The 26,331-nt window shown below is 57.8% G+C and overlaps 1 protein-coding gene and 1 pseudogene across 1 annotated transcript in view; one reads left to right on the top strand and one right to left on the bottom strand.

Annotated features, from left to right (window-relative positions):
- LOC136303411 (zinc finger protein 585A-like) overlaps positions 1-12,580 on the bottom strand; it is a gene marked incomplete at its 5' end in the record, with an annotated part of 71,536 nt that extends 58,956 nt beyond the window's left edge. The window contains 4 exons of the mRNA XM_066207085.1: positions 5,106-5,363; positions 5,616-6,396; positions 6,469-7,419; positions 12,406-12,580. Of these exons, the coding sequence (XP_066063182.1) occupies positions 5,106-5,363; positions 5,616-6,396; positions 6,469-7,419; positions 12,406-12,580 (2,165 nt within the window). The remainder of the gene's footprint in view (positions 1-5,105; positions 5,364-5,615; positions 6,397-6,468; positions 7,420-12,405) is intronic.
- A 4,702-nt stretch (positions 12,581-17,282) lies between these two features.
- LOC136303410 (maestro heat-like repeat-containing protein family member 7) lies at positions 17,283-21,824 on the top strand (annotated as a pseudogene).
- Positions 21,825-26,331: the final 4,507 nt, after the last annotated feature.

Genomic DNA, 26,331 nt, shown 5'->3' with positions numbered 1-26,331 from the left:
GGAGAGCTGGGAGCAGCTGCCTGAGCTCTCGAAGCCCAGCCAAGCCCAAGCGACTGCATTCCCCAGCTCAGCTCCAGCCACTGCCCCCTTGTCACCATTGAGGGAGGGATCCTCAGTGAGCTCGAGAAGGGCCCTGAGTGCAAGGTTACACCTTTCCCTGCACTCACTCCGCAGGTGCTTTGGGGGAGCGCCAGAGCAGCCGGCTGGCAGGAACATGGCAGCTCCCCAGGGGCTGCTTGTGGCCTCTGACACCCAATTCCTCAGGGCTTCCCACCAGCCCAGCCCCTCAGAGTCTCCCCCAGCCCGGCCAGCCTGCCCGGCAGCAGAGGCGCAGCCCCACAGCAGCTCCAGAGGAGCCCGATCAAGAGGCACCGCGGAGCCCTCAGCAATCCGGCCAGCAGCACACGGGCAGGAGGACACAGACGGCGGTTCCTGGCTGGCACAGGGCTTGTGGCCATCTCCAGGCTCCGGCCTCGCAGGGATGCCCACAGCTCCGGCCCCCGCCCACGCGCTCTCTCGGCAGTGCAAAGGCTTCCGCAGGACCACCGAGGGCCGAGGGGCTTCTGGCCATTTTCCCTGCAAGGCTGCACGCCTGGGCAGCTTGCTGAGCACAAAGCACCCTTTTCCCCCTCTTCCCCTGTGCACCCAGGGCAGCAAAAGAAAAATCCTGGGAGTCCGTGTATTGTAACACATATCCTATATTTATATACTGAAGAAAAAAAAGAAGAAAAGAAGAATCCTGTAGAAGAAGAAAATCCCCGCTGGCTCAGTTGGCCCCAGCAGGCAGAGTGTCCCAGATCAGCTCTCCGCAGAGCTCCAGCAGCGCAGCCAGCCCAGGCCCGACAGTCGAGGCCGTGTCTTCCGTGCCCTGCGGAGCTGATCTCGCAGCTTCCGCAGGATGGAGTACGGAGCTCTCTGGACTGCCCGGAGGACCAAGGCTGTTTCAATGGCCAGGTTTCTGATGGCAGGGCTGCTGTCATCTGCCGTGTCTTCAAGGGCTGCAAGACAGAGGAACACGGGGCCATAGCCCTGATCAGCAGGGACCCGAGGAGAGCCCCCTGCCAGGGCCAGCCCAGCCCGCTCTTGCCATGGCCACGAGGGAGCAGGGACCAAGGGGATTGAAACATTAATTTTGAAGAATTACAGACTTTAACTGGATATTGCTGAAGTAAGACAGATAGACTTCCCTTTTGATAAGCAGAAGCCGGATTTAAGGAACTGATAAATCATGGGGCCTGTCAACTTATGTTTGTGTGTTCTGAATAATCAATAGGCTTCAAGAAGGACAATGAATTCAGAAATCAAATACTCCTGGGAAAACAGGATTCAGTTGTCACGCAACGCGAAAAGGTTAAAAAGTCAAAGCGAAGAAGACTCACTTACTTCATCATTTTGAGACCCCGCCCCATAAAAAAGACCACCGACCCATTTCAAAGAACAAACCACGCATGCTTAATAGCTTTTGGCTAATTACCATAGGAAGCGGGGAATGGGAGGTACTAAAGTCATGAATATACATTTGTGTTTTGGGTATTCAATCCTTCAGTACATAAAAAGACCCTGTGATCTTCTGTGAGCGCACGTGTGTTCGGGAGCTATCCCGCACGCTGCCCGGCATCGTAATTAAACATACACTTTCTAACTCTAAACTGCTGGAGAGTCTTTTGTCCGTCATTGTTGGATATCGGCATTAGGGCGATATTCCTATTTTTTTTAATAATTCAATAGAACACCCCAAATTGCCCAATATGGACCCCAAATTTCCAAGAATTAGCTGTATAGAGCCAAAAATTCACAAAAATTTCCTTTATGGGCCCCAAAACTCCACTATAGAGGTGCCAAGACTCCCCCAGACCCCCTTACATCCCATGCAGAGAACCCCAGATCCCCTATAGGGTCCCCCAGGCGCCCCCGGACCCTCTATCGAGCCCCTATATATCCCCTCAGACCCCCCTGGGGACCTCCAGACCCCCCCAGACCCCCCAAATCCCCCACAGACACCCAGACCCCATTTAGGGACGCCCGGACCCCCTTTACGGACCCTCTACAGAGCCCCCAGACCCCGATAGAGCCCCGAGACCCGCCCAGCCCCCTTTAGGGATCCCCAGACCGCCCTAAAGCCCCTACAGACCGCCCCAAATCTCCTGCAGATCCCCCATAAAATCCTCTAAGGAGACTTCCAGGTCCCCCCAGACCCCTATAGATCCCCTAGAGATCCCCTATAGATCCCCCATTGCCCCACCGTAGGTCTCGGACACGCCGGAGCCGGCTCGGGGGACCCGGAATAAAGATGGCGGCGCCCGGGAGAGCCACCTCTGGGTAATGTACGCATGCGCTCGAGGGAACGCGCCAGCAGATGGGCGGGACCCAAGGGAAAGGAGGCGTGGCCAATGAAAGGGCGGGGAACGAACGGAACGAGGCGGGGTCAGAGAAAGGGCGGGAACTGGGAGGGGAAAGGGGCGGGGTCCAGGAAACGGCGGGAATTCTGAGGGGAAATGGGCGGGGTCAGGGGAACGCGCGATCCTAAAAGGGCCCGGTTTGGCTTAAAATCACCCAAAAGACCCTAAAATCTCCGGCACCGAGACCGAGACCGACACCAGAAACGGCACCGAGACCGAGACCGACACCGGAACCGAGACCGGCACCGCTCCGGGACCCGCACTGTGGGACCGACACCGAAACCGGCACTTGAACTGGTACCGGAACCAAGACTGAGACCGACACCGGCACTGGGACCGGCGCCGGGAGTGCTTCGGAACCGGCACCGGCACCAGGACTGCTCCAGGACTGCGGCCAGAACCCAGACCGGGAGCGCTCCGGGATGGAGACCGAGACCGGCACCGGAACCAGCACCGAGACTGGCACCGCTCCGGGACCAAGACTGGGATTGGCACTGGGAGCACTCCGGGACCAAAAACGGCACCGGCACCGCTCCGACACCGAGATTGAGACCAGGACTGAAACTGGAACCGGCACTGGCACCGAGACTGGCACCGCTCCGGGATCGAGATCGGCACCGCGACCGGAATCAGCACCGGGAGCGCTCCGGGACCGAGACTGAGACCGAGGCTGAAACAGGGACCGGGATCGGACCCGGAATCGCTCCGGGATCGGCTCCAGGATCGCTCCGGGACCGCCGCGTTCGCTCCGGGGAGTTTTGGCCGCGCCCCCGGGCGGGACTGGGAGGGACGGGGAGGTTGCCCTGGGCCGGGCGGGACCGCCTCGGTTCGCATCGTTCCGAGGCGGCCCCGCCCGCTCCAGATGATCCCAGTCTCTATGGTTCTGATCCAGATGGTCCAGCCTGTGAAATCCCAGTCCATGTGATCCCAGTCTGTAAAATCCCAGTCCATGTGACCAAGAACTCTCCAAGTGTGATTTACTCTCAAACCACATCCCACCCACCCAGCCCCACACAATCCCGATCCCAACATCCGCCCACAAAAATATCCCCAAACCCAGGGACCCCCCCCGGGATATTTGGGGCGAGCTCCCCCTCCCCGGGCACCTGCGGGATGGGGGCGATGATCCCGGCGGTGCCGCCCGTTCAGGGAGCGCTGGAGCCGCCGCTCCCTCCGCTCGTCTTCTCCTCCCGCTCCTGCTGCCGCTGCGCCTCTTCCTCCCTCCCTCCTCCTCCTCCCCCGGGCCCGGGCCCGGCCTGGGAGGGCGGGGCCAAGGAAAGGGCGGGAACTGGGATGGGAAAGGGGCGGGGTCAAGGGGACGCGCGGTCCTAAAACCGCCCGAGTTCGCTTAAAATTGCCAATTGTGCCGAAAATCCACCGTAAATCCACCAGGTTTAGCTTCAAATCATCCAAATGGGCCAAAAATCTCCGGGAACGGGACCGGGACCGAGACAAGATCAGCACCGGAACCCGGAGCAACACCAAGGCTGAGACCGTCACCGCAACTGAGACCGGCCCCGCACAGGCACCGGCACTGGGACCGACACCGAAACCGGCACCAGAACTGGTACCGGGACCAAGACTGAGACCACGACCGACAATGCGACCGGCGCCGGGAGCGCTCCGGAACCGGCCCCGGGAAGGCTCCAGGACCGCGGCCAGAACCGAGACCGGCAGCGCTCCGGGACAGACCGAGACCGGCACCGGAACCAGCTCCGAGACTGGCGCTGATCCGAAACCGAGACTGAGACCGAGCCCGAAACCGGGACGGGGATCGGACCCGGAATCGCTCCGGGATCGCTACGGGACCGCCGCGCTCGCTCCGGGGAGTTTTGGCCGCGTCCCCTAGCGGGACTGGGAGGGACTGGGAGGGACTGGGCGGTTCCCCGGGGCCGGGCGGGACCGCCTCGCTTCGCATCGTTCCGATGCAGCCATCCCAGTCCATGTGATCCCAGTTCGTATGATCCCAGCCTCCATGGTTCTGATCCAGATGGTCCAGCCTGTGAAATCCCAGTCCATGTGATCCCAGTCTGCACAATCCCAGTCTGCACAGTGCCAGTCTCTAAAATCGATGCTGTTTTACACCACAACGACACAGATTCTGATCTTCAGAAGGCTGAAAATGACTCCTTTAGTTTTTCGAATGTGTCTCCCTTAGTATTTTACACAGACCAATCTGATTGGTGACAAAAAGACAAACCTCGTCAATCACATTGTTCAGAGCAGAGGGACATCAAGAAGTCCCTCCTAGGAAAAGGAATGAAAAACAATGCTACAGTTTTTAGAAAAACACTCCTCTTGTTTACAGAAAACTCCCTGAGAAAAGAATTTCACAAAACCAAAAGATCTCAGGCACGAAAGCAGGGCTACAATCTCTCTTGGCTTTTGCAGTACAAAGAGAGGGAGAAGAGAAAATAATTAAGGTCTAATCAAAAGGATAATCGGCAAGGTGACTTCCCAACACGGAACACAGGGAATGTGGGTCACCAGGGCTCTGCCCAATGTGGCTCCACCAGCGGGGGCTGGAGCTGGAGCCAAGCTCGAAGCTCTTTCTGCACTGGGGGCACTGGCAGGGCTTTCCTGATGGTGCCTTTGTTGGTGTTGGGTCAAGGCTGAGCTCTGTGAGAAGCTCTTCCCACACTGGGGACACTCTTGGGGCCCTCCCTGGTGTGGATGCGCCGGTGGATGATGAGGTTGGAGTTGTGCCTGAAGCCCTTCCTGCAGTCGGGGCAGCGGAAGGGCCTCTCCTCTGTGTGTGTCTGCTGGTGTTCAAGGAGCAGGGTGCTGGTCACAAACCCCTTCCCACACTGGGAACACTTGTAGGGCCTCTCCCCAGTGTGGATCCTCTGGTGGATAATCAGGTTGGGTGTGTGCCTAAAGCTCTTCCCACATTCCCCACATTCGTAGGGCCGTTCTCCTGTGTGGATCCTCTGGTGGCTGATCAGGCGGCACCGCCAGCTAAAGCTCTTCCCACATTCCCCACACTCAAAGGTTCGTTCCCCGGCGTGGGTCATCTGGTGATGGATCCGGTTGGACCCCATGCTGAAGCTCTTCCCACATTTCTCACTCTCATTGAGTCGTTCCCTGGTGTGGATCTTCTGGTGCTGGATGAGGTGTGAGCTCCGCTTGAAGCCCTTCCTGCAGTCGGGGCAGTGGAAGGGCCTCTCCTCTGCATGTGTCTGCTGATGTTCAAGCAGCAGGGTGCTGGTCACAAACCCCTTCCCGCACTGGCAACACTTGTAGGGCCTCTCCCCAGTGTGGATCCTCTGGTGGAACCTCAGGCTGCCGCTCTGCCTGAAGCCCTTCCCACACTCCCCACACTTGTACGGCCTTTCCCCAGTGTGGATGTTCTGGTGCTGGATCAGGTGGATTCTCTGGCTGAAGCTCTTCCCACATTCCCCACATTCGTAGGGCTGTTCTCCTGTGTGGATCCTCTTGTGGCTGATCAGGCGGCACCGCCAGCTAAAGCTCTTCCCACATTCCCCACACTCATAGGGTCGTTCCCTGGCGTGGGTCCTCTGGTGATGGATCCGGTTGGACCTCACGCTGAAGCTCTTCGCACATTTCTCGCTCTCATCGAGTTGTTCCCTGGTGTGGATCTTCTGGTGCTGGATGAGGTGTGAGCTCCGCTTGAAGCCCTTCCTGCAGTCAGGGCAATGGAAGGGCCTCTCCTCCGTGTGCGTGCTCTGGTGCACGAGGAGATAAGTGCTGGTCTGAAACCTCTTCCTGCATTGATCACACTCGTAGGGCCTCTCCCCACTGTGGGTCATCTGGTGACGGATCAGGTGGGATTTATGGCTGAAGCTCTTCCCACATTCCCCACACTCATACGGCTTTTCTCCGGTGTGGATCCTCTGGTGGCAGATCAGGTGGCACCGTCGGCTGAAGCTCTTCCCACACTCCCCACACTCGTAGGGTCTCTCCCCAGTGTGGGTCCTCTGGTGGCGGAGCAGGTCGCTCTGCCAGCGGAAGCTCTTCCCACACTCGGAGCACTTGTGGGGCTTCTCCCCATCACGAAGCTGCTCATGGACCACCAGCTCTGAGCTTTGGCTCCATCTCCGGCCTCTCCAGGGCCTCTCCCCAGTGTGGATTTTTAGGTGCAAGCTCAGGCTGGCTCTGTGGCTGAAGCCCTTCCCACATTCCCCACACTTGTACGGCCTTTCCCCAGTGTGGATGTTCTGGTGCTGGATCAGGTTGATTTTCTGGCTGAAGCTCTTCCCACATTCCCCACACTCGTAGGGCCGTTCCCCGGTGTGGGTCCTTTGGTGGAGGATCAGGTGGGAGCTCCGGCTGAAGCTCATCCCACATTCCCCACACTTGTAGGGCCTTTCCCCAGTGTGGATTCTATGGTGAAAGATCAGCCTGGACCTCAGACTGAAGCTCTTCCCACATTCCCCACACTCATAGGGTCTCTCTCCGGTGTGGATGCTTTGGTGGCTGATCAGACTTGAACTCTGGATGAAACTCTTCCCACATTCCCTACACTCACAGGGCCTCTCCCCAGTGTGGATCTTTTGGTGTAGCCTCAGGTTGGCTCTCTGCCTGAAGCCCTTCCCACATTCTTCACACGTGTACGGCCTTTCCCCAGTGTGGATGTTCTGATGCTCAGTCAGGGTGGCTGTCTCTGTGAAGCTTTTCCCACATTCCCCACACTCGTAGGGTCGTTCCCCTGTGTGGAACATCTGGTGGCGGAGTAGGCTGGACCTCTGGCTGAAGCTCATCCCACATTCCCCACACTCGTAGGGCTTCTCCCCAGTGTGGATCCTTTGGTGGAAGTTCAGGTTGGCTCTGTACCTGAAGCCCTTCCCACACTCCCCACACTTGTACGGCCTTTCCCCAGTGTGGATGTTCTGGTGCTGGATCAGGTTGATTCTCTGTCTGAAGCTCTTCCCACATTCCCCACGCTCGTAGGGCCGTTCACCTGTGTGAATCCTTTGGTGGCAGATCAGGCTGTTGGCCTGGCTGAAGCTCTTCCCACACTCGGAGCACTTGTGGGGCTTCTCCCCATCACGAAGCTGCTCGTGGACCACCAGCTCTGAGCTCTGGCTCCATCTCCGGCCGCCTTCCCGGCCCGGCCTGGCTCTTTCCTCCTCACATCCTCGCCAGCTGCGTTTGCAGCCCCTCCTCCTCAGGGATCTCCGGCCCTTTTCCTCCCCGTTGCATTCCTGCACCGTGGAGCCGCTCAAAACGGCCTCTGCCACGAGCTTCTGCCGCGGGGATTTGTCCTCCCTGCTCTCCATGCTCGGCTCCTTGTGTGGGGGAGGAAGGACAAGGACAGGATGGGATTTGCCTCCGTGTCACAGGGAAGGGGAAGGAGATCCCCCGTCTGCTCGGTGCCCGCCCTCCCCGGGCTGCGGCGAGTCCCAGGAACCCGAAAAGCTCCCCCCTCTTCTGTCTCCCACCTACGGATACTGGGAGTGACTGGGCTTACACTGGGAGCAGCCACTTCCAGCACCGCGACTCCCGAACCCTCTTCCCGGCCATCCCGCCCCTCCAGCCCCTAACGGGGTCCCGGCAATCCCAGGCGTTCCCCCGCCTCTCGGGCTCCCCGCTTTGCGGTTCTGGGCTCTCCTCTCTCTGGGCTCCCGCTCAGGGAAGCGGCGGCTCTCCCGGGCTCCCCAAACCCGGTGTTCCCCCGCCCCCCGCCCCGGCTCTGCCGACACCGGGACACCCCAAAAACACCTCCCGGGGAGCCCCCGATGTCCCCCCGAGGGGCATCTGCTGCTCGGCTTTGGATCCCCGCGAGCTCCAAACATCCCCCCAACAAACCCCAAACCCAGGGACCCCCCGGGATATTTGGGGTGAGCTCCCCCTCCCCGGGCACCTGCGGGATGGGGGGCGATGATCCCGGCGGTGCCGCCAGTTCAGGGAGCGCTGGAGCCGCCGCTCCCTCCGCTCGTCTTCTCCTCCCGCTCCTGCCGCCGCTGCGCCTCTTCCTCCCTCCCTCCTCCTCCTCCCCCGGGCCCGTGCCCGGCCTGGGAGGGCGGGGCCAAGGAAAGGGCGGGAACTGGGAGGGAAAGGGGCGGGGTCAGGGACAGGGCGGGAATCGTGAGGGCAATGGGCGTGGCCGAGGGGACGCGCGGTCCTAAAAGGGCCCGGTTCGAACGAAAAGCATTCAAACGGGCCTGAAATTGTCTAAAGAAGCCTAAAATCCACCCTTACACCGATCAGGTTTGGCCTCAAATCACCCTAAGAGGCCTGCAATCCCCACAAAGTGGCCTAAAATCACCCAAAGGGCACTAAAAGCCACCCTATAGCCACAGGGTTTGGCCTGAAATCAGCCACTTGGGGATAAAATCATCCAAAGGGGTCTAAAACCAGCCAATGCGGCCTAAAATTGCCAAACGTGGTTTCAAACCCACACAAAATGGCCAAGAATCCCCTCAAATCGCCTAAAAGGCTGTGAGATCCTCCCTGAAAATACCGGGTGTGGCCTAAAATCAACAAAATGTACCTGAAGTCCACCCTAAAATCTAACAGATTTCAACTAAATTCACCCAAATGGGACTAAGCCCCACCGAAATGGGCCTAAAAACCATTCAAAGGGATCAGAAATCCACCCTAAAACTGCCCAGTTTATCTTAAAATCACTCAAATGGGACTAAACCCCACCAGATTTTGCCTAAAATCAGACAAAGGGGCCCAAAATCCACACTAAAAGGCTCAAAACCCCACCCTAAACCTGCCCAGTTTGGCCTAAAATTACCCAAACCCGCCTAAAATCTCCGGGACCTGGACCCAGACCAAAATCAGCACCAGAAGCGGCACCAGCACCAGGAGTGAGACCGACACCGGATCCGAGACTGGCTCCGAGAGCGGCACCGCTGCAGGACTGGGACCGGAACCGACAGCAGCACCCGCAGCGGCGCTGCACAGGCACCGGGACTGCGGCCGAGACCGGGACGGAAACCGGCACCAGAGCTGCCACCGGGACAAGACTGAGACCGGGACCGCAACCGGCAAAAAACGGCCCAAAAGTCACCAAACACGCCCCTAAAGAGACCGACAATGCCTGAAAGGTGCCGGAAAATGGCCACAAAATGGCCCCCAAATGACCAAAACCTGACTAGAAATGCCCCTGAAATTACAAAACATATCTCAAAATGATTCAAAGCGTGACCAAAAATGACCCAAGAGTGACAGAAAATTGCCCAAAATGCCGCAGGATGGGGGAGAGCCCGGAGAGACACAGAATTCCAAAAAATTTTTAAAAAAATCAACCCAAAATTGCATAAAAAAGGAAAATTATTTTTTAAAAATCCTGAAAAAAGCCTCAAAATAGCTCAAAAAAGAAAAAAAGCCAGAAAATGCCTGCAAAACTTCCAGTAATATTCCCAAATTTTCCCAGACTACCCAGAATTTCCCAAATTCCCCAAAATTCCCCAGAAATTCAACCAAACTCCATCAAAAATCACCCCGAAAATGAAAACAAACAAGCCAAACAAACCCTTCAAATGCTCAGAAATATTTTTTAAAATCCCTCAAAACTCCACAAAAATTCCCTGAAAACTCCCCAACTCCTCAGATTTCTCAAAATTCCCAACATATAACCCAAAGAAGCCCCCAAATAACAACAGAAAACAGTCTAAAAATGCAAAAACACCACCCCAAAATTCCTAAAAATATTTTAAAAATCCCCGAAAGCACCCAGAAAGTCCCCCAAAATCCAAAGAAAATTTCCCGAAACTTCCACAAGTCACAGAATTCCTGAAATCCTTGACAATTGCCAAAATTTCCTACACGTGCTCTCGATGAAGTGGTGCAGCAGGCAGGACTTGCTCGTGCCGGTGCTGCAGATCACCAAGAACTGCCGGAACTTCCCACATTTGGTATCAAAATTCCCCAAAATCCCCTCTAGAGATCCCAAAATTCCCACACTTGGACCCAAAGTCCCTGCTTTTGGATCCAAAATTCCCCCAAAATTCCCCTCAAAATTCCCAATAGAGGCCCCAAAATTCAAAAAAGTTCCCAATAGAAAACCCCAAATTGCCCCATTTGGACCTCTACATTTCCAAGAATTCCCTGTACAGAGCCCAAAATTCCCTCCAAGGATCCCAAAATTTCCCTACAGAGATCCCAAGACCCTCCCCAAACCCTCTATATGCTCCCCCAGGCTCCTATAGAAGCCCTATAGACCCACCCCAAACCCCTTTTAGGGACCCCCGCAGATCCCCTATAGACCCCCCAGACCCCCCCTAAATCCCCTATAGAGACCCCCAGACCCCTTCCCAATCCCCTGTGGGACCCTCCCCCCCAGCCCCTTTTAGGAAGCCCCAAGCCCTCCCCAAATCCCCTGCAGAGACCCTGAGATCCCCTAAATGGACCCTCAGACCCCTTCCAGGGACCCCCAGGCCCTCCCAAAATCCCCTAGGGAGACCCCCAGATCCCCTAGAGAGACCCCCAGGCCACGCTGAACCCTCTCGAGATCCCCTATATATCCCCTGGAGCCCCCTCAGAGCCCCTTTGGGGACCCTCAGACCGCCCCAAAACCCCACACAGGGACCCACGGACACCCCCACACCTCCCCGGAGCCGCTACAGGCTCCCCCAGATCCCCGACAGACCCCCCAAGCCCCGGAAAGGCCACCCAGACCCCAATAATCCCAAAAGAGACCCCCAGAGCCCCGGACTTAGGGACGCCCCGAGCCCCTTTACGGACCCCTACGGACCCTCTATAGACCCCTCAGACCCCTATGGAGCCCCTATAGCCCCCCAAACCCCCTTTAGGGACGCCCAGACCGCCCTAAATCCCCTATGGACCCCCTTACAGACCACCCACTAAACCCCCTAAAGACACCCCCAGGTCCCCCCAGACCCCTAGAGATCCCCTAGAGATCCCCTAGAGATCCCCTAGAGATCCCCTATAGATCCCCTAGAGATCCCCCACTGCCCCACCGTAGGTCTCGGACACGCCGGAGCCGGCTCGGGGGACCAGGAACAAAGATGGCGGCGCCCGGGGGAGCCACTTCTGGGTCATCTGCGCATGCGCTGGACGGAACGTGCCAGTAGATGGGCGAAACCCAAGGGAAAAGAGGCGTGGCCAATGAAAGGGCGGGGAACGAATGGAACGAGGCGGGGTCAGAGAAAGGGCGGGAACTGGGAGGGGAAAGGGGCGGGGCCAAGGGGACGCGCGGCCCTAAAACCGCCGGGTTTGCCCTGAAATCACCCAAAATGCGCCTAAAAGTCTCCAAAGGGGCCTCAAATCCACCCTAAACCCGATCAGGTTTGGCCTCAAATTATCCAAATGGGATTAAAATCCCCACAAAGTGGCCTAAAATTACCCAAAGGGCACTAAAATACACCCTAAATCTCCATGGTTTGGCCTCAAATCAGCCAAATGGGGTTAAAAGAATCCAAAGGGCTCTAAAATCCAACCAAGGGGCCTAAAATTGAACAAACTGGTTTAAAAAAAAACCCCACACAAAATAGCCTGAAATCACTCTTAAATCTCCCAAATGGGTGTAAAATCCAAACTGAACGTACCCGGTTTGGCCTAAAATCAACCAAAAAGATCTAAAATCACCCAACATGGCCTGAAAGCCACACAAAAGGACCTAAAGTCACCAGAGAAGGACTTTGTTTGACATGTAATTATCCAAAGAGGCTGAAAATCCACTCATAAGGACCAAAAATAACCAAAAAGAAGGGGCCTAAAATCTCCCACGCACACCTAAGATCCACCCATGTGGGGCGAAAATCATTCAAAGGGACTTAAAATCCACCAAAAATATCCCAGTTTATCATAAAATCACCCAAATGAGCCGAAACCAGACCCGAATGGGCCTAAAATCATCTAAAGGGATAAAAAATCCACCCTAAAGCCCACCAGATTTGGCCCCAAACCACCCAAAGTTATCTAAAATCCACCCAACACGGAACACAGGGAATGTGGGTCACCGGGGCTCTGCCCAATGGGGCTCGTCCAGTGGGGGCTGAAGCTGGAGCCGAGCTCGAAGCTCTTTCTGCACTGGGGGCACTGGCAGGGCTTTCCTGATGGTGCCTTGGTTGGTGTTGGGTCAAGGCAGAGCTCTGTGAGAAGCTCTTCCCACACTGGGGACACTCTTGGGGCCTCTCCCCGGTGTGGATGCGCCGGTGGATGATGAGGTTGGGGTTGTGCCTGAAGCCCTTCCCGCAGTCGGGGCAGCGGAAGGGCCTCTCCTCTGTGTGTGTCTGCTGGTGTTCAAGGAGCTTGCTGCTGACCCGAAACCCCTTCCCACACTGGGAACCCTCGTAGGGCCTCTCCCCAGTGTGGATCTTTTGGTGCAAGCTCAGGCTGGCTCTGTGGCTGAAGCCCTTCCCACATTCCCCACACTTGTACGGCCTTTCCCCAGTGTGGATGTTCTGGTGCTGGATCAGGTTGATTCTGTGGCCGAAGCTCTGCCCACATTCACCACTCCTGCTCTGGCCATCTGTGAGGTGATGATGTAACTGGAGAAGCTCCAGTCCAGAGGAGGAGCTATGAAACCTGGTTCTGGGGTGGAGTGGCGACATGGACTAAATTCACGCTCCTTTGATGCAGGGCATGCCCTGAAGTTGGATGGGCTGCCTGCATCTCCCAGCTGAGCATCACCTTCCGTCTCCTGCTGCCGCTCAGCAGCTTTTCACCAATCCAGGGGTTGGGATGTATTTGTTGCATCAGCAACTCATCAAAGAAAACTTGTTTTGCAGTCACACGTACGTTTCAGATTGTTTTATTCCCGAGCATCCCTGACAACTAAACACTGAGCTTTTGTTGTGCCTGAAGGCAAGTGAAGCAGCAGCATGGTGACCGAGGCTGGGACACGCGACCACCGTGCCAATTGCCCGGAGCGCCGTCAGGCAGTGCCGGGATCCCGGCTGCGGTTCTGGTCCCCACAACGGAGGAATCGCAGCCCCTGCCTCAGAGCCTGTCAGAAAGGCACCCAAGTGAGAGCAGAGGGAGGGCAGCCTTCCAGTCTCTCTTGGGCATGGCCACAAAGCAGCCCCTGCTTCTCCTTCCTCCGCCTGTGTTTGGGGTGTGCTGACGGCAGCGCCAGCCAGGTTGTGCTCTGTGTTCCAAAGGCTGTGGAGAGCGGGCATGAAAAGTGCTGCGTGCACAGCGGAGAGTCCTGGAAGGTGCTGGCAAGAGCGTCCTGCGGGAACAGGGCTCTGGTCTCTGGCCGGGAACAGCCTGGTTTTGCTGCTGTGAGCGCAGGCAGGAGTGGAGGCAGGTGAAGAGGCAGCGGGCGGCTTGTGTTTGTAGAGGGCCTGGGGCTGCATGTGCGAACCTCCACCTGGAATCACACTGGGGGGAATACGAGCTAGAGCTGGAGCGCCTGGCCAGAAAGGACCAGAAGGAATTCAGCCTTGCCAGGGTTTCTTAGGAGTGTGTTGGTGTTCCCCAGGAAAGTTCCCAATGTGGGGAAACGCCTCTGGGGAAAAGAGGCTTGCTTCTCAAGGAAAGCACTTTCCATGGAGCTCCCAGTGAGGAAGGTGCAAGTGTCCCCCTTTAGCTGTCTGTGGTCCTTTCAGTCCTTGAGGCCTGTGGCACTTGGCAGATGGAGAAGGGAAGGGAGAAGGCTGTGAAGAGCAGGTTTGGAATCCACCTGAACCTGCAGAGACCAAGGCAAGCACCTGCAGCAGGGTGTGTTACCCCCACTGTGGACACAGGTGTGAGCAGGAGCATCTCTGAACAGCTGCGAGCCCCAAAGCTGTCTTGGAGAGCTGTGAATTCAAAGGCCTTCATGCACACACGTCTCACATCTTACCTGTCTGCTGTGTTTCAACTCTTGGCAATATGCATTTCTGTTTTGCTCGCTGGAAGCGGCTCCGGCCCAGAGGGCCAGCACCGAGCTGGGCTGTGTGGGCCAGGCGGCACGGAGAGTCTTGGCTGATCTTGCTGTGTCCGTGGCCTCAGAAAAGGCTTGGAAGGTTTGCCTCCCAAGGCGCCCTCTCATCGGCTCTTCCTGTGCATCTTGGAGAGAACAAGGCAGGCGTTTCTGGCAGCTGGGCATTAGCAGGCCTTCAAATGGGGGCGTGTTGTGGAGCAGGCCCAGCTGAGACACCCTGAGAGGAGCCCAGCGCTCCTTGCCCCTCTCTGCAGACACGTGAGCCTTGTCTGCTGTCGGGATGACCCCGGCTGTGTCAGGGGGTGCTGCTACGTGGACACGAGACAGCCGGTCCTGTCCCGCTGGGTCCCAGCAGTGCATCGCAGCAGTCCTGCATCCCCGTCAGGATGCCGGCCAAGAGAGGTCCTGCAAGCTGAGGCAGCTGAGTTGAAGCTTGCGCGGGTGCCTACAGGTCAAGGCCAAGGGTGTTCCCTCAGGATAGAGCAGTGCTGAGGGGTCTCTAGAATTCAAAGAAATCAGCAGACAAATGCATCGTCCGCCAGAAGCTCTTTTATTGGCAGGAGGGAAGGGGTCTGCACTCCACCACAAGGCTTCTTTGCCTCGTCTAAATTTCAGTGGTTTTATGTAGGAATTCTATTAAAAATACCATCCATCTTTACACTGCTGAGGTGATTGGATAGGCAGGGGGTTTACAAAGAAATCCATTGTGTCAGATTCCTAGACTTGAAGCTAATGTCCACCTGCTGGCCAGGATCGGTCTCAGCGCACCAAAGCAGCTCGTCTTCCTCATCCCTTGCCTGCACAGGGCTGATTCTGTGGCCGCCCTTAGGTCTTCTGGAAGGTTATGTCTAAAGCTTTTTGTCAAGTCACTCTCCTGTCATGCTAGGCTTCCAGGTTTTTCTTATGTTAACTGGTGCTAAGTACTTAAGGATATCTGTGCTAAGTACTCTTTGCTTCTCTAAATTGCCTGTGCTTCCTTCCATCAAACAAAGGCCTTGTTTCATTCCTAAATGTGCCTGATGCCGCCCAGGTCTTTTGGCACCGCTTGCTTTCCTGTGACATGTTCTACCTCCCCCGAGAGTAAAGAGGGAGCTGGAGAAGGAGCTTGCCAGGCTGCTCTCCATCCTTTAGCAGCAGTCCTGGTGAAGTGGACAAGTCCCAGCTGAGCACAAACGTGCAAATGGAAGAGCCGTGCGCAGGAAGGGTCGGCGGGAAGAATGATCCAGGAACCGATGGCCTGGCAGCCTGAGCTCGCTACCGGGGAAGGCCTTGGAGCACATCGTCCTGAGTGCCATCCCACGGCACGTGCAGGGAACCAGGGGGTCTGCTGGAAGACGGGAAAGCTCTGCTGAGGGATGGAGACACCTGGGGGACTTGGCAGGGTGCTGGCGAAGGAGTTGTCTGGAAGGTGAGAGGTTGAGGCTGGAATTGGAGTCAGTTTGAAGGCAGCATCTGTGGTTTAGCACAGCTTTGGTTATGGAGGACAGAAGGAATAGCTGGGACTTTTTCTGTTCGTGGTCCTGCTTCTCGTGCAGAGAAGAGGGGAGAGCTGTACTTTCTCGGTCACTTAGGTATCTGTAGCAGGATAGGGAGGATTAGCCCTCCTGCAGTCTACTCATTTGTTTGGGCTACTTTTGTAACACTGAGTGGACTTTCACTTGCTGGAGAGCCTTTATTCCTTAAGAGAATTAGGTTCTTATCATCATCCCTTCAGAGAAAAATGTTCAAAACCAAAGCAAGGCCTTTCTTTTGCCCCTGTGTAGTCTTATGTTTTGTACAGTGACATTCAATGGATGACCTTAAGGCAAATGTGTTGCTGCTTTGAGATGGCAAGGAAACTTCCAAACCTATCACCTTCTCAGGCCATTCCCATGAATTTAGGAAGTTAGCAACTTTTTGGAACTAGAGTTGAGCAATGGGACGTAAAGCTTTCCTGAACTGAGCATTCTTAAATGCCGGATCCTTCTATGCCATCGCTGCCAGGGTGATTTTGTGCTGCAGGAAATTACTCCAATGAGAAAACAATTTCAGCATGGAGTAACAGCTTCTGACAAGAGACCAAGTGTTGCCAGCAGCTGCTCCAGGTGCTCCTGCTAACATCCCCTGGAGGAAGGAGCACAGCCCCCAATGCACCTGGGCTTTGGCTGCCCTGTGGCAGAGAAGCCCCCCGGGGCACAGGTCTCTGGGGCAGGAGATGACACCAGCACTGCCAGGGCTCAGGGGGTGGCAGCTCTGCTTGTGCGGGGACTCTGCCACACCTGCCGGTTTCAGCGCTCCCCTGGCCCCAGGGGTCAGAGCAGCGCTGGTGCCCTGGCCCACACGTTCCTCGTCTGTGTCACACCTGCGGGTTTAGGACGGCCACCGGCCGAGACGTGTCCCAAGGAGGCCGTGCCACCTTCTGTGCAAGGCCCCGTGCCCTTCCCGCTGCAGCTGCGTCGGCAGCCCTGGGGGCTCCTTCTGCTGCCCTGAGCCCGCAGAGCAGGGCAGCGTTTGCCCGTGGTTTGAGGCGCTCCGAAAGATCCTGTCTTAGGGCTGTCTTAGACGCTTGGGGCGAGGGATTCCTTCCAACCCGGGCCACTTTGGCTGGGCTGGGGGCGGCCCCAGGGCAGGTGGCAGTGTGTGCATTGGCCCTTTGTGACACGGTGCAGCAGCGTGGTCACTCACCGTGGCATGGAACGGCACAGGGTGTCCAAGGAGCCTTCGTGACACATGGTGACACAGGTGCTGGTGGTGATGCAGCTGTGCCACTGTGCTCGGAGCACGTGACGGGACAGGACAGGATAGAGCGGTGTCGTGAGGAGCCCCCTCACAGCACACTCGTTTGTGTCTGACCCAGAGCTTTTCCGAGGCGTTATTCCTGCCGCCGGTTGACCTCAAGGCCAAAGCACAATCCTTGACCAAGAGTCACCCGTCCTTGTGGCAGGAGCCCTCGAGAGCAGAGTGCAGGACTTGCTGTCCTGAACTCTTCCCAGCACTTCAGTTGTGTCGGTGCCTTCCAGGCACCGCTGCAGGACTTGCTGACTCGGAGCTTTTCCGAGGCATCTCTCCTGCAAGTCCCCATCAGTCCAGTCGCTGACATGGAGCAGAGATCCCCAAGAGTGCCCAAATTGGCCAGCGTGGAAGAGGAAGGTCCTGGAGCTGCCCCAGTAGAGGAGACTGGGCTCAGAGGATACTCTGAGGACCTCTTCAAAACCAAGTCCAGTGCTGCCCTGCTGGATATGCTTGTAGAGGAGGGATTTTCCAAGCCAAAGCAAGTAAGAAGCCTGTGACCAGGGTCTGATCCTCCCAGGAACTGCTTGGCCTCCCAAGCCACCCCTGCTGGTCCCTGTAACCCTCCCAGGCCACCCAGTGTGCGGAAAGGGAAGCACTTCTCTGGGGAAGCTGGGGACATTTCTCCCTCTGGCAGCTTTCCAAGTCTTCCCGTGCCTTCTCCAGGCGCCTGCCATGGTCAGGTACATCCACCAGTGGCTCCTGGCCAATGAGTACTCTGGGCACAAGCTGTTCAGGACCCTGCTGGATCTCACCGAGGCACAGCCTGCTGACGTGGTGATGACTCTCCTGCGTGTGGCCCCATCGTGTGACAGGTATGGGGCCCACCTGCCCAGAGGGCTCAGGGCTCCCCAGCCCATCATCCTGTACAGCCTGTCCCAGGTGTCTGAGCAAAGGAGAAATCCAGGGCCCTCCGGCTGCTCCCTTCTCCAGCTCTGGCACGGCAGGCCCCGAGCCTGCTGCCGTGCTCCCTCCCTGCCCCTCGGGGGTCTGTCCCCACAGGGCTGGGCTGCCTGCATGCTGCTGGCAAGGGCCAGTGGGCAGAGGCAGAGCTGGCAGCCAGCTCAGCTCCCCCCTGCAGCCCAGGCCACGGTGCTGTGTCCGAGGCCGCCCTGAGACAGAGTTCTGACCCTGCAGAGCTGCTTTGTCCATGTGGAAGGTCATCCTGTGCTCCCCCAGCACTGCGAAGCCGGCGCAGATGATGCTCCTCCATGTGCTGGAGGACTGGCCAGAGCACAGCACGTGCACCTCGGATGGGGACAAAACTGGTGTCTTTGCCCTGGCTGTGAGTTTCTGGAACTGGCCCCAGCTCACCCCACGGCTGCCTTTCCAGCAGCTCTCCACCCTCCTTCCCCCACCGCATCTCCCTGCCTCAGGCGCTGGGATGAAGCCTGGCCTAGGGGCAGCTTCAGGGGCACCGGGCCCGGTGCTCCCCCTGCGTCTCCCCTGGCCTCTCCGTGCCACACTGGGGCCCTGCCACACCAACACCTCAGCACTGTGTCGGGGGGATTTGTCCTTTGCAGGCAACTGCGGTGATGTGGAAGATCCTCCAGGAGCACTATGTCCCACTCGAAGTGAGGCTGTGTTTCCCCCGCCTACTTGTGCATCTGCTCTTCCAAGTGTTCTCCAGCACTTTGGATCCACCAGAGGAGATCGATACCTTCTGGAAGGCATGCCAGGAGCGAGACGGCCTTGCCACCAGCCCCAACAGGTGCTCCATCCCAGTCCTCCTGTCCCTGCCACATCTCCAGGGCAGGAGCCAGTGCTCCCAGCGTGACCTGGGCTTTGCTCTGCACACAGGTTTGCAGCGTGGACCCTCAAGTCCCTGCTCTGCCAAATGCGCTGTGAGAATGTGGTGGTGGCAATGGAACGCCAGCGTGGCTGGGACAAGCTGCTCCATGCTGACACCCACCACTATGCTTTGGGTCTGCTGGCCAGGTGAGACCCCCTTGACGCCGCCGCCCCCAGAATCTGTGCTCTGTGCTCGGGGTCCCCCACAGAGTCTCTGTGGTGATGAGCCAGAGGGCCTTGTCACCCCGGAACACCAAGCAGACTGGCAAAGGCTGGCAGAGGCGGGTGCCCACAAGGAGCCACCTCCCAAATGCCTGAGGTCCCCGTGCAGGATGGTGCTGAAAGAGCCGACCTCTGGGAGTCACTCCTGGGAAAGGTCTGTCCCCCTGGTTCACAGTGTTGGTTACTTTTTCTCCTGCCAGGCAGATGTCTTCTGTCTCCAAACCCTTGTGTTCCTGGATCATTCACTACCTGCTCCAGCTGCTCAGCACACGGCAGCCACGCTGGGATCTGCCCGCCCTGGTGTTCCTTGTGGAGGTGAGCCTGAAGGCCAGCGCTGCCTGGCTGAGCTGCCTCCCAGCTCTGTGCCCTCTCGTAGCCGCAGCTGCCTGGGACGGTGCCCGCACCCTGTGCTGCTGCTGCTGCCTGGGCCCGGCCCTGTGCGGGTCTGGGCTGCTGTCGGCCGGGACCCCTGTCACTGCCCTGTGCCTTTCAGGTCCTCCAGTGCCTCAACTTGAGTAAGTGCAGCGGCATCGCTCTGGAGATCCTGTCCAAGAACCTGCGGAGCGAGTGCAGGGAGAGGCGTCTCTTGGCACTCAGAGGCCTCGTGGTGCTGGGCAAGAATCGCCTGATGGTGAGAAGGGGGCAGCGGCTGAGGCTGTGCGGGCAGCGTGGGGCTGGGGAAGGCAGTTGCTTGAGCTTGCCTTAGTTTTGGGTGCTGAGACAGCTGCTCCCAGCTCTCCCGCCTCCCACTTCAGCTGCCCGAGTGCTTCCACACAGGTCTTTGGCCTCTGAGCCCTGTGGCAGCAGGCTGGGCTTACACAGACTTGTGTTCCACACAGGCTAAAGAAATGTGGAACCTGACTGAAAGCCTCATCGAGCTCCTGCAGGAAAGTGATGGCGACATCATCAGGATGACCATTGTTCTACTGAAATATTTGTTTCTGTACAATGGCGTCCTGATACCCAGCCCCATCGCCCTGAGACTGGCTGAGGCGCTCCTGCCGCTCTTTGACAACGTAAGGCTCTGTGCCCCCAGCCACGGCCACCGAGTGCCGCATGGACACTTTGTGCCATGTGGATTTGCAGGCTGGTGCCCAGGTCAGCCAGAAGCAGCCCGTGATGAGGTCTTTTTTCCTTCCTTTCATACAGGATGATAGCCAGGTGCAGCTGTGCGCTATGTTTGCCTTTCAAGACATGGTGGTTTCGTTAACGGAAGAGGGAAGAAAGGTGCTGAAGTCCCACGTGTGCCAGAGCCTGCTCCCACTCTCCTTCCACTGCCATGACCAGAACAAGTGTGTGCTTGAGGTGAGCACTTGTGAGCTGCTGCTTCCCCCTGGGCAGGGGCTCAGCTGCCTCCTGCCCTGGAGCCTTGCAGGCTGGAGCCTCTTGCAGGCCTTGGCACAGGGACACTCCTGTGCCCTGAACTGTGGGGCCATCTGCGGCTCTCTGCTGCTCTCCAGGCCGCCCGGGAAACGCTGCATTCTTCAGCCAGATTCCTGAGGAGGAGGGATCTTGAACAGATGCTGCAGGTGGATCAGACGTGGAGGTTCGGCGAAGGACTGGTAAGGGACTGAAAGCCGCGGCCTCAGCCCGAAGAAGGCCCCCGAGTGCGGTGCCCACGGAGCCCCGGCCCAGCGGGGCCGCGGGGCGGGGCGGCACCGCGCCTCCCCGGGCAGCAGCCGGCCCTCTGTCCCCTGCAGAGCCCGGCGCCGGCGCCCGCTGGCCGGGCCTCGGGGCTGTGCGGGCAGGGGAGGCCGGGGCTGGGCGCGGCCAGAGCCCGGCCAGGGGCTGAGCCCGCGCCAACCCTTCCCTCCCTGCTGCCGCTCTCTCCAGCTGGCAGACGACAGGAGCCGAGCGGCCGAGCACCTGCGCCGGGCCCTGCCCTACCTGGAGCACCCACAGGAGCCCCTGCGAGAGGCGGCCATCAGGTTCATGGGTGAGCCACGAGCCCGAGCCCCCATCCCCGGCCCGCCGCAGCTCGGCCCCGGCCCCGGCTGCTGGCCCGGCTGCGGCGGCATCCGCACCCGGCGCCGTGGAGCCGCGCCTGCCCTCGGGGCCGCTGCCGCCCTCTGGCAGCCGTGCCCTGGGGCGGCAGCGTGCGGCAAGGGCCCGGGCCGAGCCCCGCCGGGGCAGGAGGCCGTGTGGCCACAGGGCTGGCAGCGCCGCCGGCAGGGCGCCGTGCCGCTGGGGCCCTGACAGGCTCTGTGTTCCCAGGGATGGCCGGGCGGCACCTGAGGGGAAGGAAGGAAGAGCTCGAGCTCATCTGTGCGGGTGCGTGGGGGCAGCGGGCTGTCAGCGGGGGCTGCCGGGGGAAGCCGCACGCTCTGGCCCGGCTGCGGAGGGCTGTGCTCCCCGTGCGGACGAGGGGTGGTGAGGGCGGAGCACACGGAGAATTCGGGGACACGTCGGGGATTCATGGCCAGCAGTTTGGGCTGATCCTGAATTATTAAAAAAAATAGGAATATCGCCCTAATGCCGATATCCAACAATGACGGACAAAAGACTCTCCAGCAGTTTAGAGTTAGAAAGTGTATGTTTAATTACGACGCCGGGCAGCGTGCGGGATAGCTCCCGAACACACGCGCGCTCACAGAAGATCACAGGGTCTTTTGATGTACAGAAGGATTGAATACCCAAAACACAAATGTATATTCATGACTTTAGTACCTCCCATTCCCCGCTTCCTATGGTAATTAGCCAAAAGCTATTAAGCATGCGTGGTTTGTTCTTTGAAATGGGTCGGTGGTCTTTTTTATGGGGCGGGGTCTCAAAATGATGAAGTAAGTGAGTCTTCTTCGCTTTGACTTTTTAACCTTTTAGCGTTGCATGACGACTGAATCCTGTTTTCCCAGGAGTATTTGATTTCTGAATTCATTGTCCTTCTTGAAGCCTATTGATTAGTCAGAATACACAAACATAAGTTGACAGGCCCCATGATTTATCAGTTCCTTAAATCCGGCTTCTGCTTATCAAAAGGGAAGTCTATCTGTCTTACTTCAGCAATATCCAGTTAAAGTCTGTAATTCTTCAAAATTAATGTTTCAATCCCCTTGGTCCCTGCTCCCTCGTGGCCATGGCAAGAGCGGGCTGGGCTGGCCCTGGCAGGGGGCTCTCCTCGGGTCCCTGCTGATCAGGGCTATGGCCCCGTGTTCCTCTGTCTTGCAGCCCTTGAAGACACGGCAGATGACAGCAGCCCTGCCATCAGAAACCTGGCCATTGAAACAGCCTTGGTCCTCCGGGCAGTCCAGAGAGCTCCGTACTCCATCCTGCGGAAGCTGCGAGATCAGCTCCGCAGGGCACGGAAGACACGGCCTCGACTGTCGGGCCTGGGCTGGCTGCGCTGCTGGAGCTCTGCGGAGAGCTGATCTGGGACACTCTGCCTGCTGGGGCCAACTGAGCCAGCGGGGATTTTCTTCTTCTACAGGATTCTTCTTTTCTTCTTTTTTTTCTTCAGTATATAAATATAGGATATGTGTTACAATACACGGACTCCCAGGATTTTTCTTTTGCTGCCCTGGGTGCACAGGGGAAGAGGGGGAAAAGGGTGCTTTGTGCTCAGCAAGCTGCCCAGGCGTGCAGCCTTGCAGGGAAAATGGCCAGAAGCCCCTCGGCCCTCGGTGGTCCTGCGGAAGCCTTTGCACTGCCGAGAGAGCGCGTGGGTGGGGGCCGGAGCTGTGGGCATCCCTGCGAGGCCGGAGCCTGGAGATGGCCACAAGCCCTGTGCCAGCCAGGAACCGCCGTCTGTGTCCTCCTGCCCGTGTGCTGCTGGCCGGATTGCTGAGGGCTCCGCGGTGCCTCTTGATCGGGCTCCTCTGGAGCTGCTGTGGGGCTGCGCCTCTGCTGCCGGGCAGGCTGGCCGGGCTGGGGGAGACTCTGAGGGGCTGGGCTGGTGGGAAGCCCTGAGGAATTGGGTGTCAGAGGCCACAAGCAGCCCCCGGGGAGCTGCCATGTTCCTGCCAGCCGGCTGCTCTGGCGCTCCCCCAAAGTACCTGCGGAGTGAGTGCAGGGAAAGGTGTAACCTTGCGCTCAGGGCCCTTCTCGAGCTCACTGAGGATCCCTCCCTCAATGGTGACAAGGGGGCAGTGGCTGGAGCTGAGCTGGGGAATGCAGTCGCTTGGGCTTGGCTGGGCTTCGAGAGCTCAGGCAGCTGCTCCCAGCTCTCCTGCCTCCTGGTTCGGCTGCCCGAGTACCTCGGGACAGGCCTTTGGCCTCTGGGCCCTGTTGGCACCAGGGCGGCGTTTCACGACTTGTGTTCCTCACAGGCCAAAAAAGTGTGGCCCCTGACTGAACATTTTGTGGAGCTCCTGCGGGACACAGATGAACAGTCAGTCAGGATGACGGCCGTGATGCTCAGCTTTGCAGTTTTGGACAAGGACATGCTGAGACCCAGCCCTGTCGCCCTGCAGCTGGTTGCGGTGCTCCTGCCACTCTCTGACCATGCAAGGCTCTGTGCCCCCAGCCACGGCCACTGTGTGCCCACCAAACACTTGGTGCCCTGTGGGTTTGCAGGCTCACGCCCAGCGGAGCCCCGAGCAGCCGATGCTGAGGTCTTTTTTTCTTCCTTTCATAGAGGATAACGGCCAGGTGCAGCTGCTGTCCACACTGCTCTTCTGAAAATTGGTGACTGTTTGCAGGGCCCCTGGGAGGGAATATTGGGGTTCCTGGCAGCAGGATCCTTGTGCAGCTTCAGGCTGGGGTGGGCAGCACTTCCATCTGCAGCTTCCATGTGCTGCTCCGGCAGCTGCTGCTGCTGCTGGGGACCCTGAGGGAAGAGGCCACAGGAGGGATGGAAATGCTGCACGGACAGCAGCAGCCAGGGCCAGGAATGAGCTTTGCCTTCCTGGCTGCTGAAATGAGGCTCCTTTAGTGCAAGAGGAGGCAAAGGCAAAATCAATTTCAACAATTCAAGGAAAACTGTAGAAAATTGGAAGCCTCTCAAAATGTCACACATTCATCTGGGAGCTCTTCAGCGTTGGTTCTTGTAAAAAGCCTTTCCCGTTTCCCCTTGGCTCTGAGATTCTGGGAGCCACCGCTGGGCTTCAGAGTTCAACTGATTTTTATTTTCCAGGTTTTTAAACAGGGCTCTGAATTGGGCATCTCTTGCCACTTTTTCTGCTCAGAACCTTGAGAAAGGTTCTCTGCTCCTGTGAGCCACATCTTGAAGGGTGGTTGGCAACCATGGAATGCTCTGGGAAAGCACTTGATTGACTTCAGGGCGAGGCTGGAGAGCTCAGCCTGAGGAAAGAACTGTTCCAGATGCCTCTGTCCATGTCCAGCTCCTCACAGCTGAGTCCCTGAACACCCTGGGTGGTTTATAGGGATTGATTTTCCCCTCCTGTTCACTTGGAGGTGATTTTGCCATCCTTTAGAGGAACATCTGACCAGCCCCTGCCCCCATTCCATTTTATTCTCTCCACTTTGAAGCTGGACTGCTGGGTTTGACATGTAAATTGGTAGTGTCTCCCCGTTCTTCCCTCCAGCCCTCCATTGTGACTTGTATTAAACACTGCAAACGGCCTCATTTGTCTGGTGGGGAAGATGTGAGGTGGAGAAAGTTAACAGCATTTGTTTTCATGAACCTTGTGCTAGTAAAGAAAAATGAGGTTGGTCATTTTGGTGTGGTGCTGAGTGTTGGGATTTGGGAGTTTATTTCTTGCTATTGTTCTTATTATTTATTAGTGTTACTTTTCACTGGTCAGATTTTTAAATCTTAGACACGATTAACCAAGGCTGGATGTAACTCATTAGGAAAATTCCCTTGCATTTTCCACTGGGATTAAACGGTTCAGTCGACTCCAAGTTGCCAGTGGATTCTAAAGATGGGAAATCCTGTTAGTGGTGGGTTTGGTGTGGTTTGGAGCTGGGGAAGGCTCTCATCCCCTCCCGGAGGTGCCCCAAGCCCGCTCTGCTGCCACGTCTGCACTCGCGGCCCCTCACGGCTGCCCTGCCCTGGGGACACGGTGGGACCCCGCTGCTGCCGGGGCTGAGGCTCCTCACGGCCCCTCAAACCCCTCCTGGCTACACAGAACCTCTCCTGGCCCCCGACAGCCCTTCATGGCCCTTCATTGCCCCTCCCGGCCCCTCAGGGCCCCTCCCGGCCCCAGGCGTGGAGCTCCTCCCGAAGGAGAAGGGGCCGGGCCCTGCTGGTTCTCCTTTTATTTCGGTCGTTTCGCAGCCGTGAGGAAAGAAAGGCTGAAATGGAGCCTTTGCCCAGCGGTTCCCTCCGGGTCAATTGCGGCCGAAGCTCCATGCCGGCGCTGGCCCCAGCACCAGCATCCCCGCAGCCCCGCCGGCCTTTGCTGTCCCCCCGTGTCCATTCCCTGTCCCCGAGGCCCGCCCGGCTCTGGCAGCAGCAGGAGCCGCAGCGCAGCGGGCGCCGGCCCGGCCCGGCCGGGGCTCCCGGGCAGGAGCAGCAGCAGCGCCGGCCCCTTCCCACCTGCTCCTGCCTCGCCTTCCAAGGCCTTTGTCCGGCTCCACTGCGGCCTGGAGCAACGCTCACCCGCCAACAGCCCAGACTGCTCAGGGGCCGCCTGTGCTGCCCCGACCCAGCCTCCAGAGAAAGGAAGGGTCGGCTTCCAGCGCTGTTTTCAGCACTGTTTCACTCAGCCCGAGGTGACGGCAGGAGGCTGCTGCTGCCTTTGCCTTGGCAATTGGAGATCGCGGCGGCTGCTGCACCCCTCTGGCTGCCGACTGGATTTTATCAGGACAACTGCAATTGCCTTTTTCCATCCTTGCTACCCGCTGTGCTTTTGTGACAGTGAACTCAGTCTTTCTGTTACAGGCACCGTGCAAAGAAGAGATTGAAATGCTCCCAAGTCCCCGGGCACTAAGTCGAGGGGAATTAAAGCCACACAGGCCACATTTGCAGCGCTCCAACACAGCCCTGCTGCTGGTGCTGCTGAAATAGAATCAACTTAGAGAGGCCATCACAAAAATTGCCGCTGGGGTGTCAAACACAATGCAAAAATGCACCCGGAGAAAGAAAAACCAGAACTTCTTGACTCACTTCATTGCTTCCTGCGAGCAGCAGAAAAGGGAGATGCCCAGAGGTATTTCCAGCTGCTGCTGATCCCAGCTGGAGCTCTCTGCAGAGTCCCAGCAGGAACCTGAGCCCAGCCCGGGGAGCTCACACAGTGTCAGGGAGATTCTGTCTCTGGATTCAGTCAGGGTTGCATTCCCCAACAAGTGCTGGTGCCACCTCCTGTTTTCTTGGATTAAAACAGTAACAAGGAAAACCTTACCAAAGGCACAACTCCCCAGCCCACAAGGAAAAAAGAAAGGACAAATTGTAAAGTTTACCAAACATTTGTCCTGCTTTGCTGCAAAAGTCGTGCTGCACTCAGT

The sequence above is a fragment of the Chamaea fasciata genome, unplaced genomic scaffold, assembly GCF_029207755.1.
Source record: "Chamaea fasciata isolate MVZ Bird 193981 ecotype frontalis unplaced genomic scaffold, bChaFas1.0.hap1 SCAF_33, whole genome shotgun sequence".
Classification (NCBI taxonomy): Eukaryota; Metazoa; Chordata; class Aves; order Passeriformes; family Sylviidae; genus Chamaea; species Chamaea fasciata.
The sequence above is the reverse complement of the archived record's forward strand: the minus strand, read 5'-3'. Positions and strand labels throughout refer to the sequence as shown.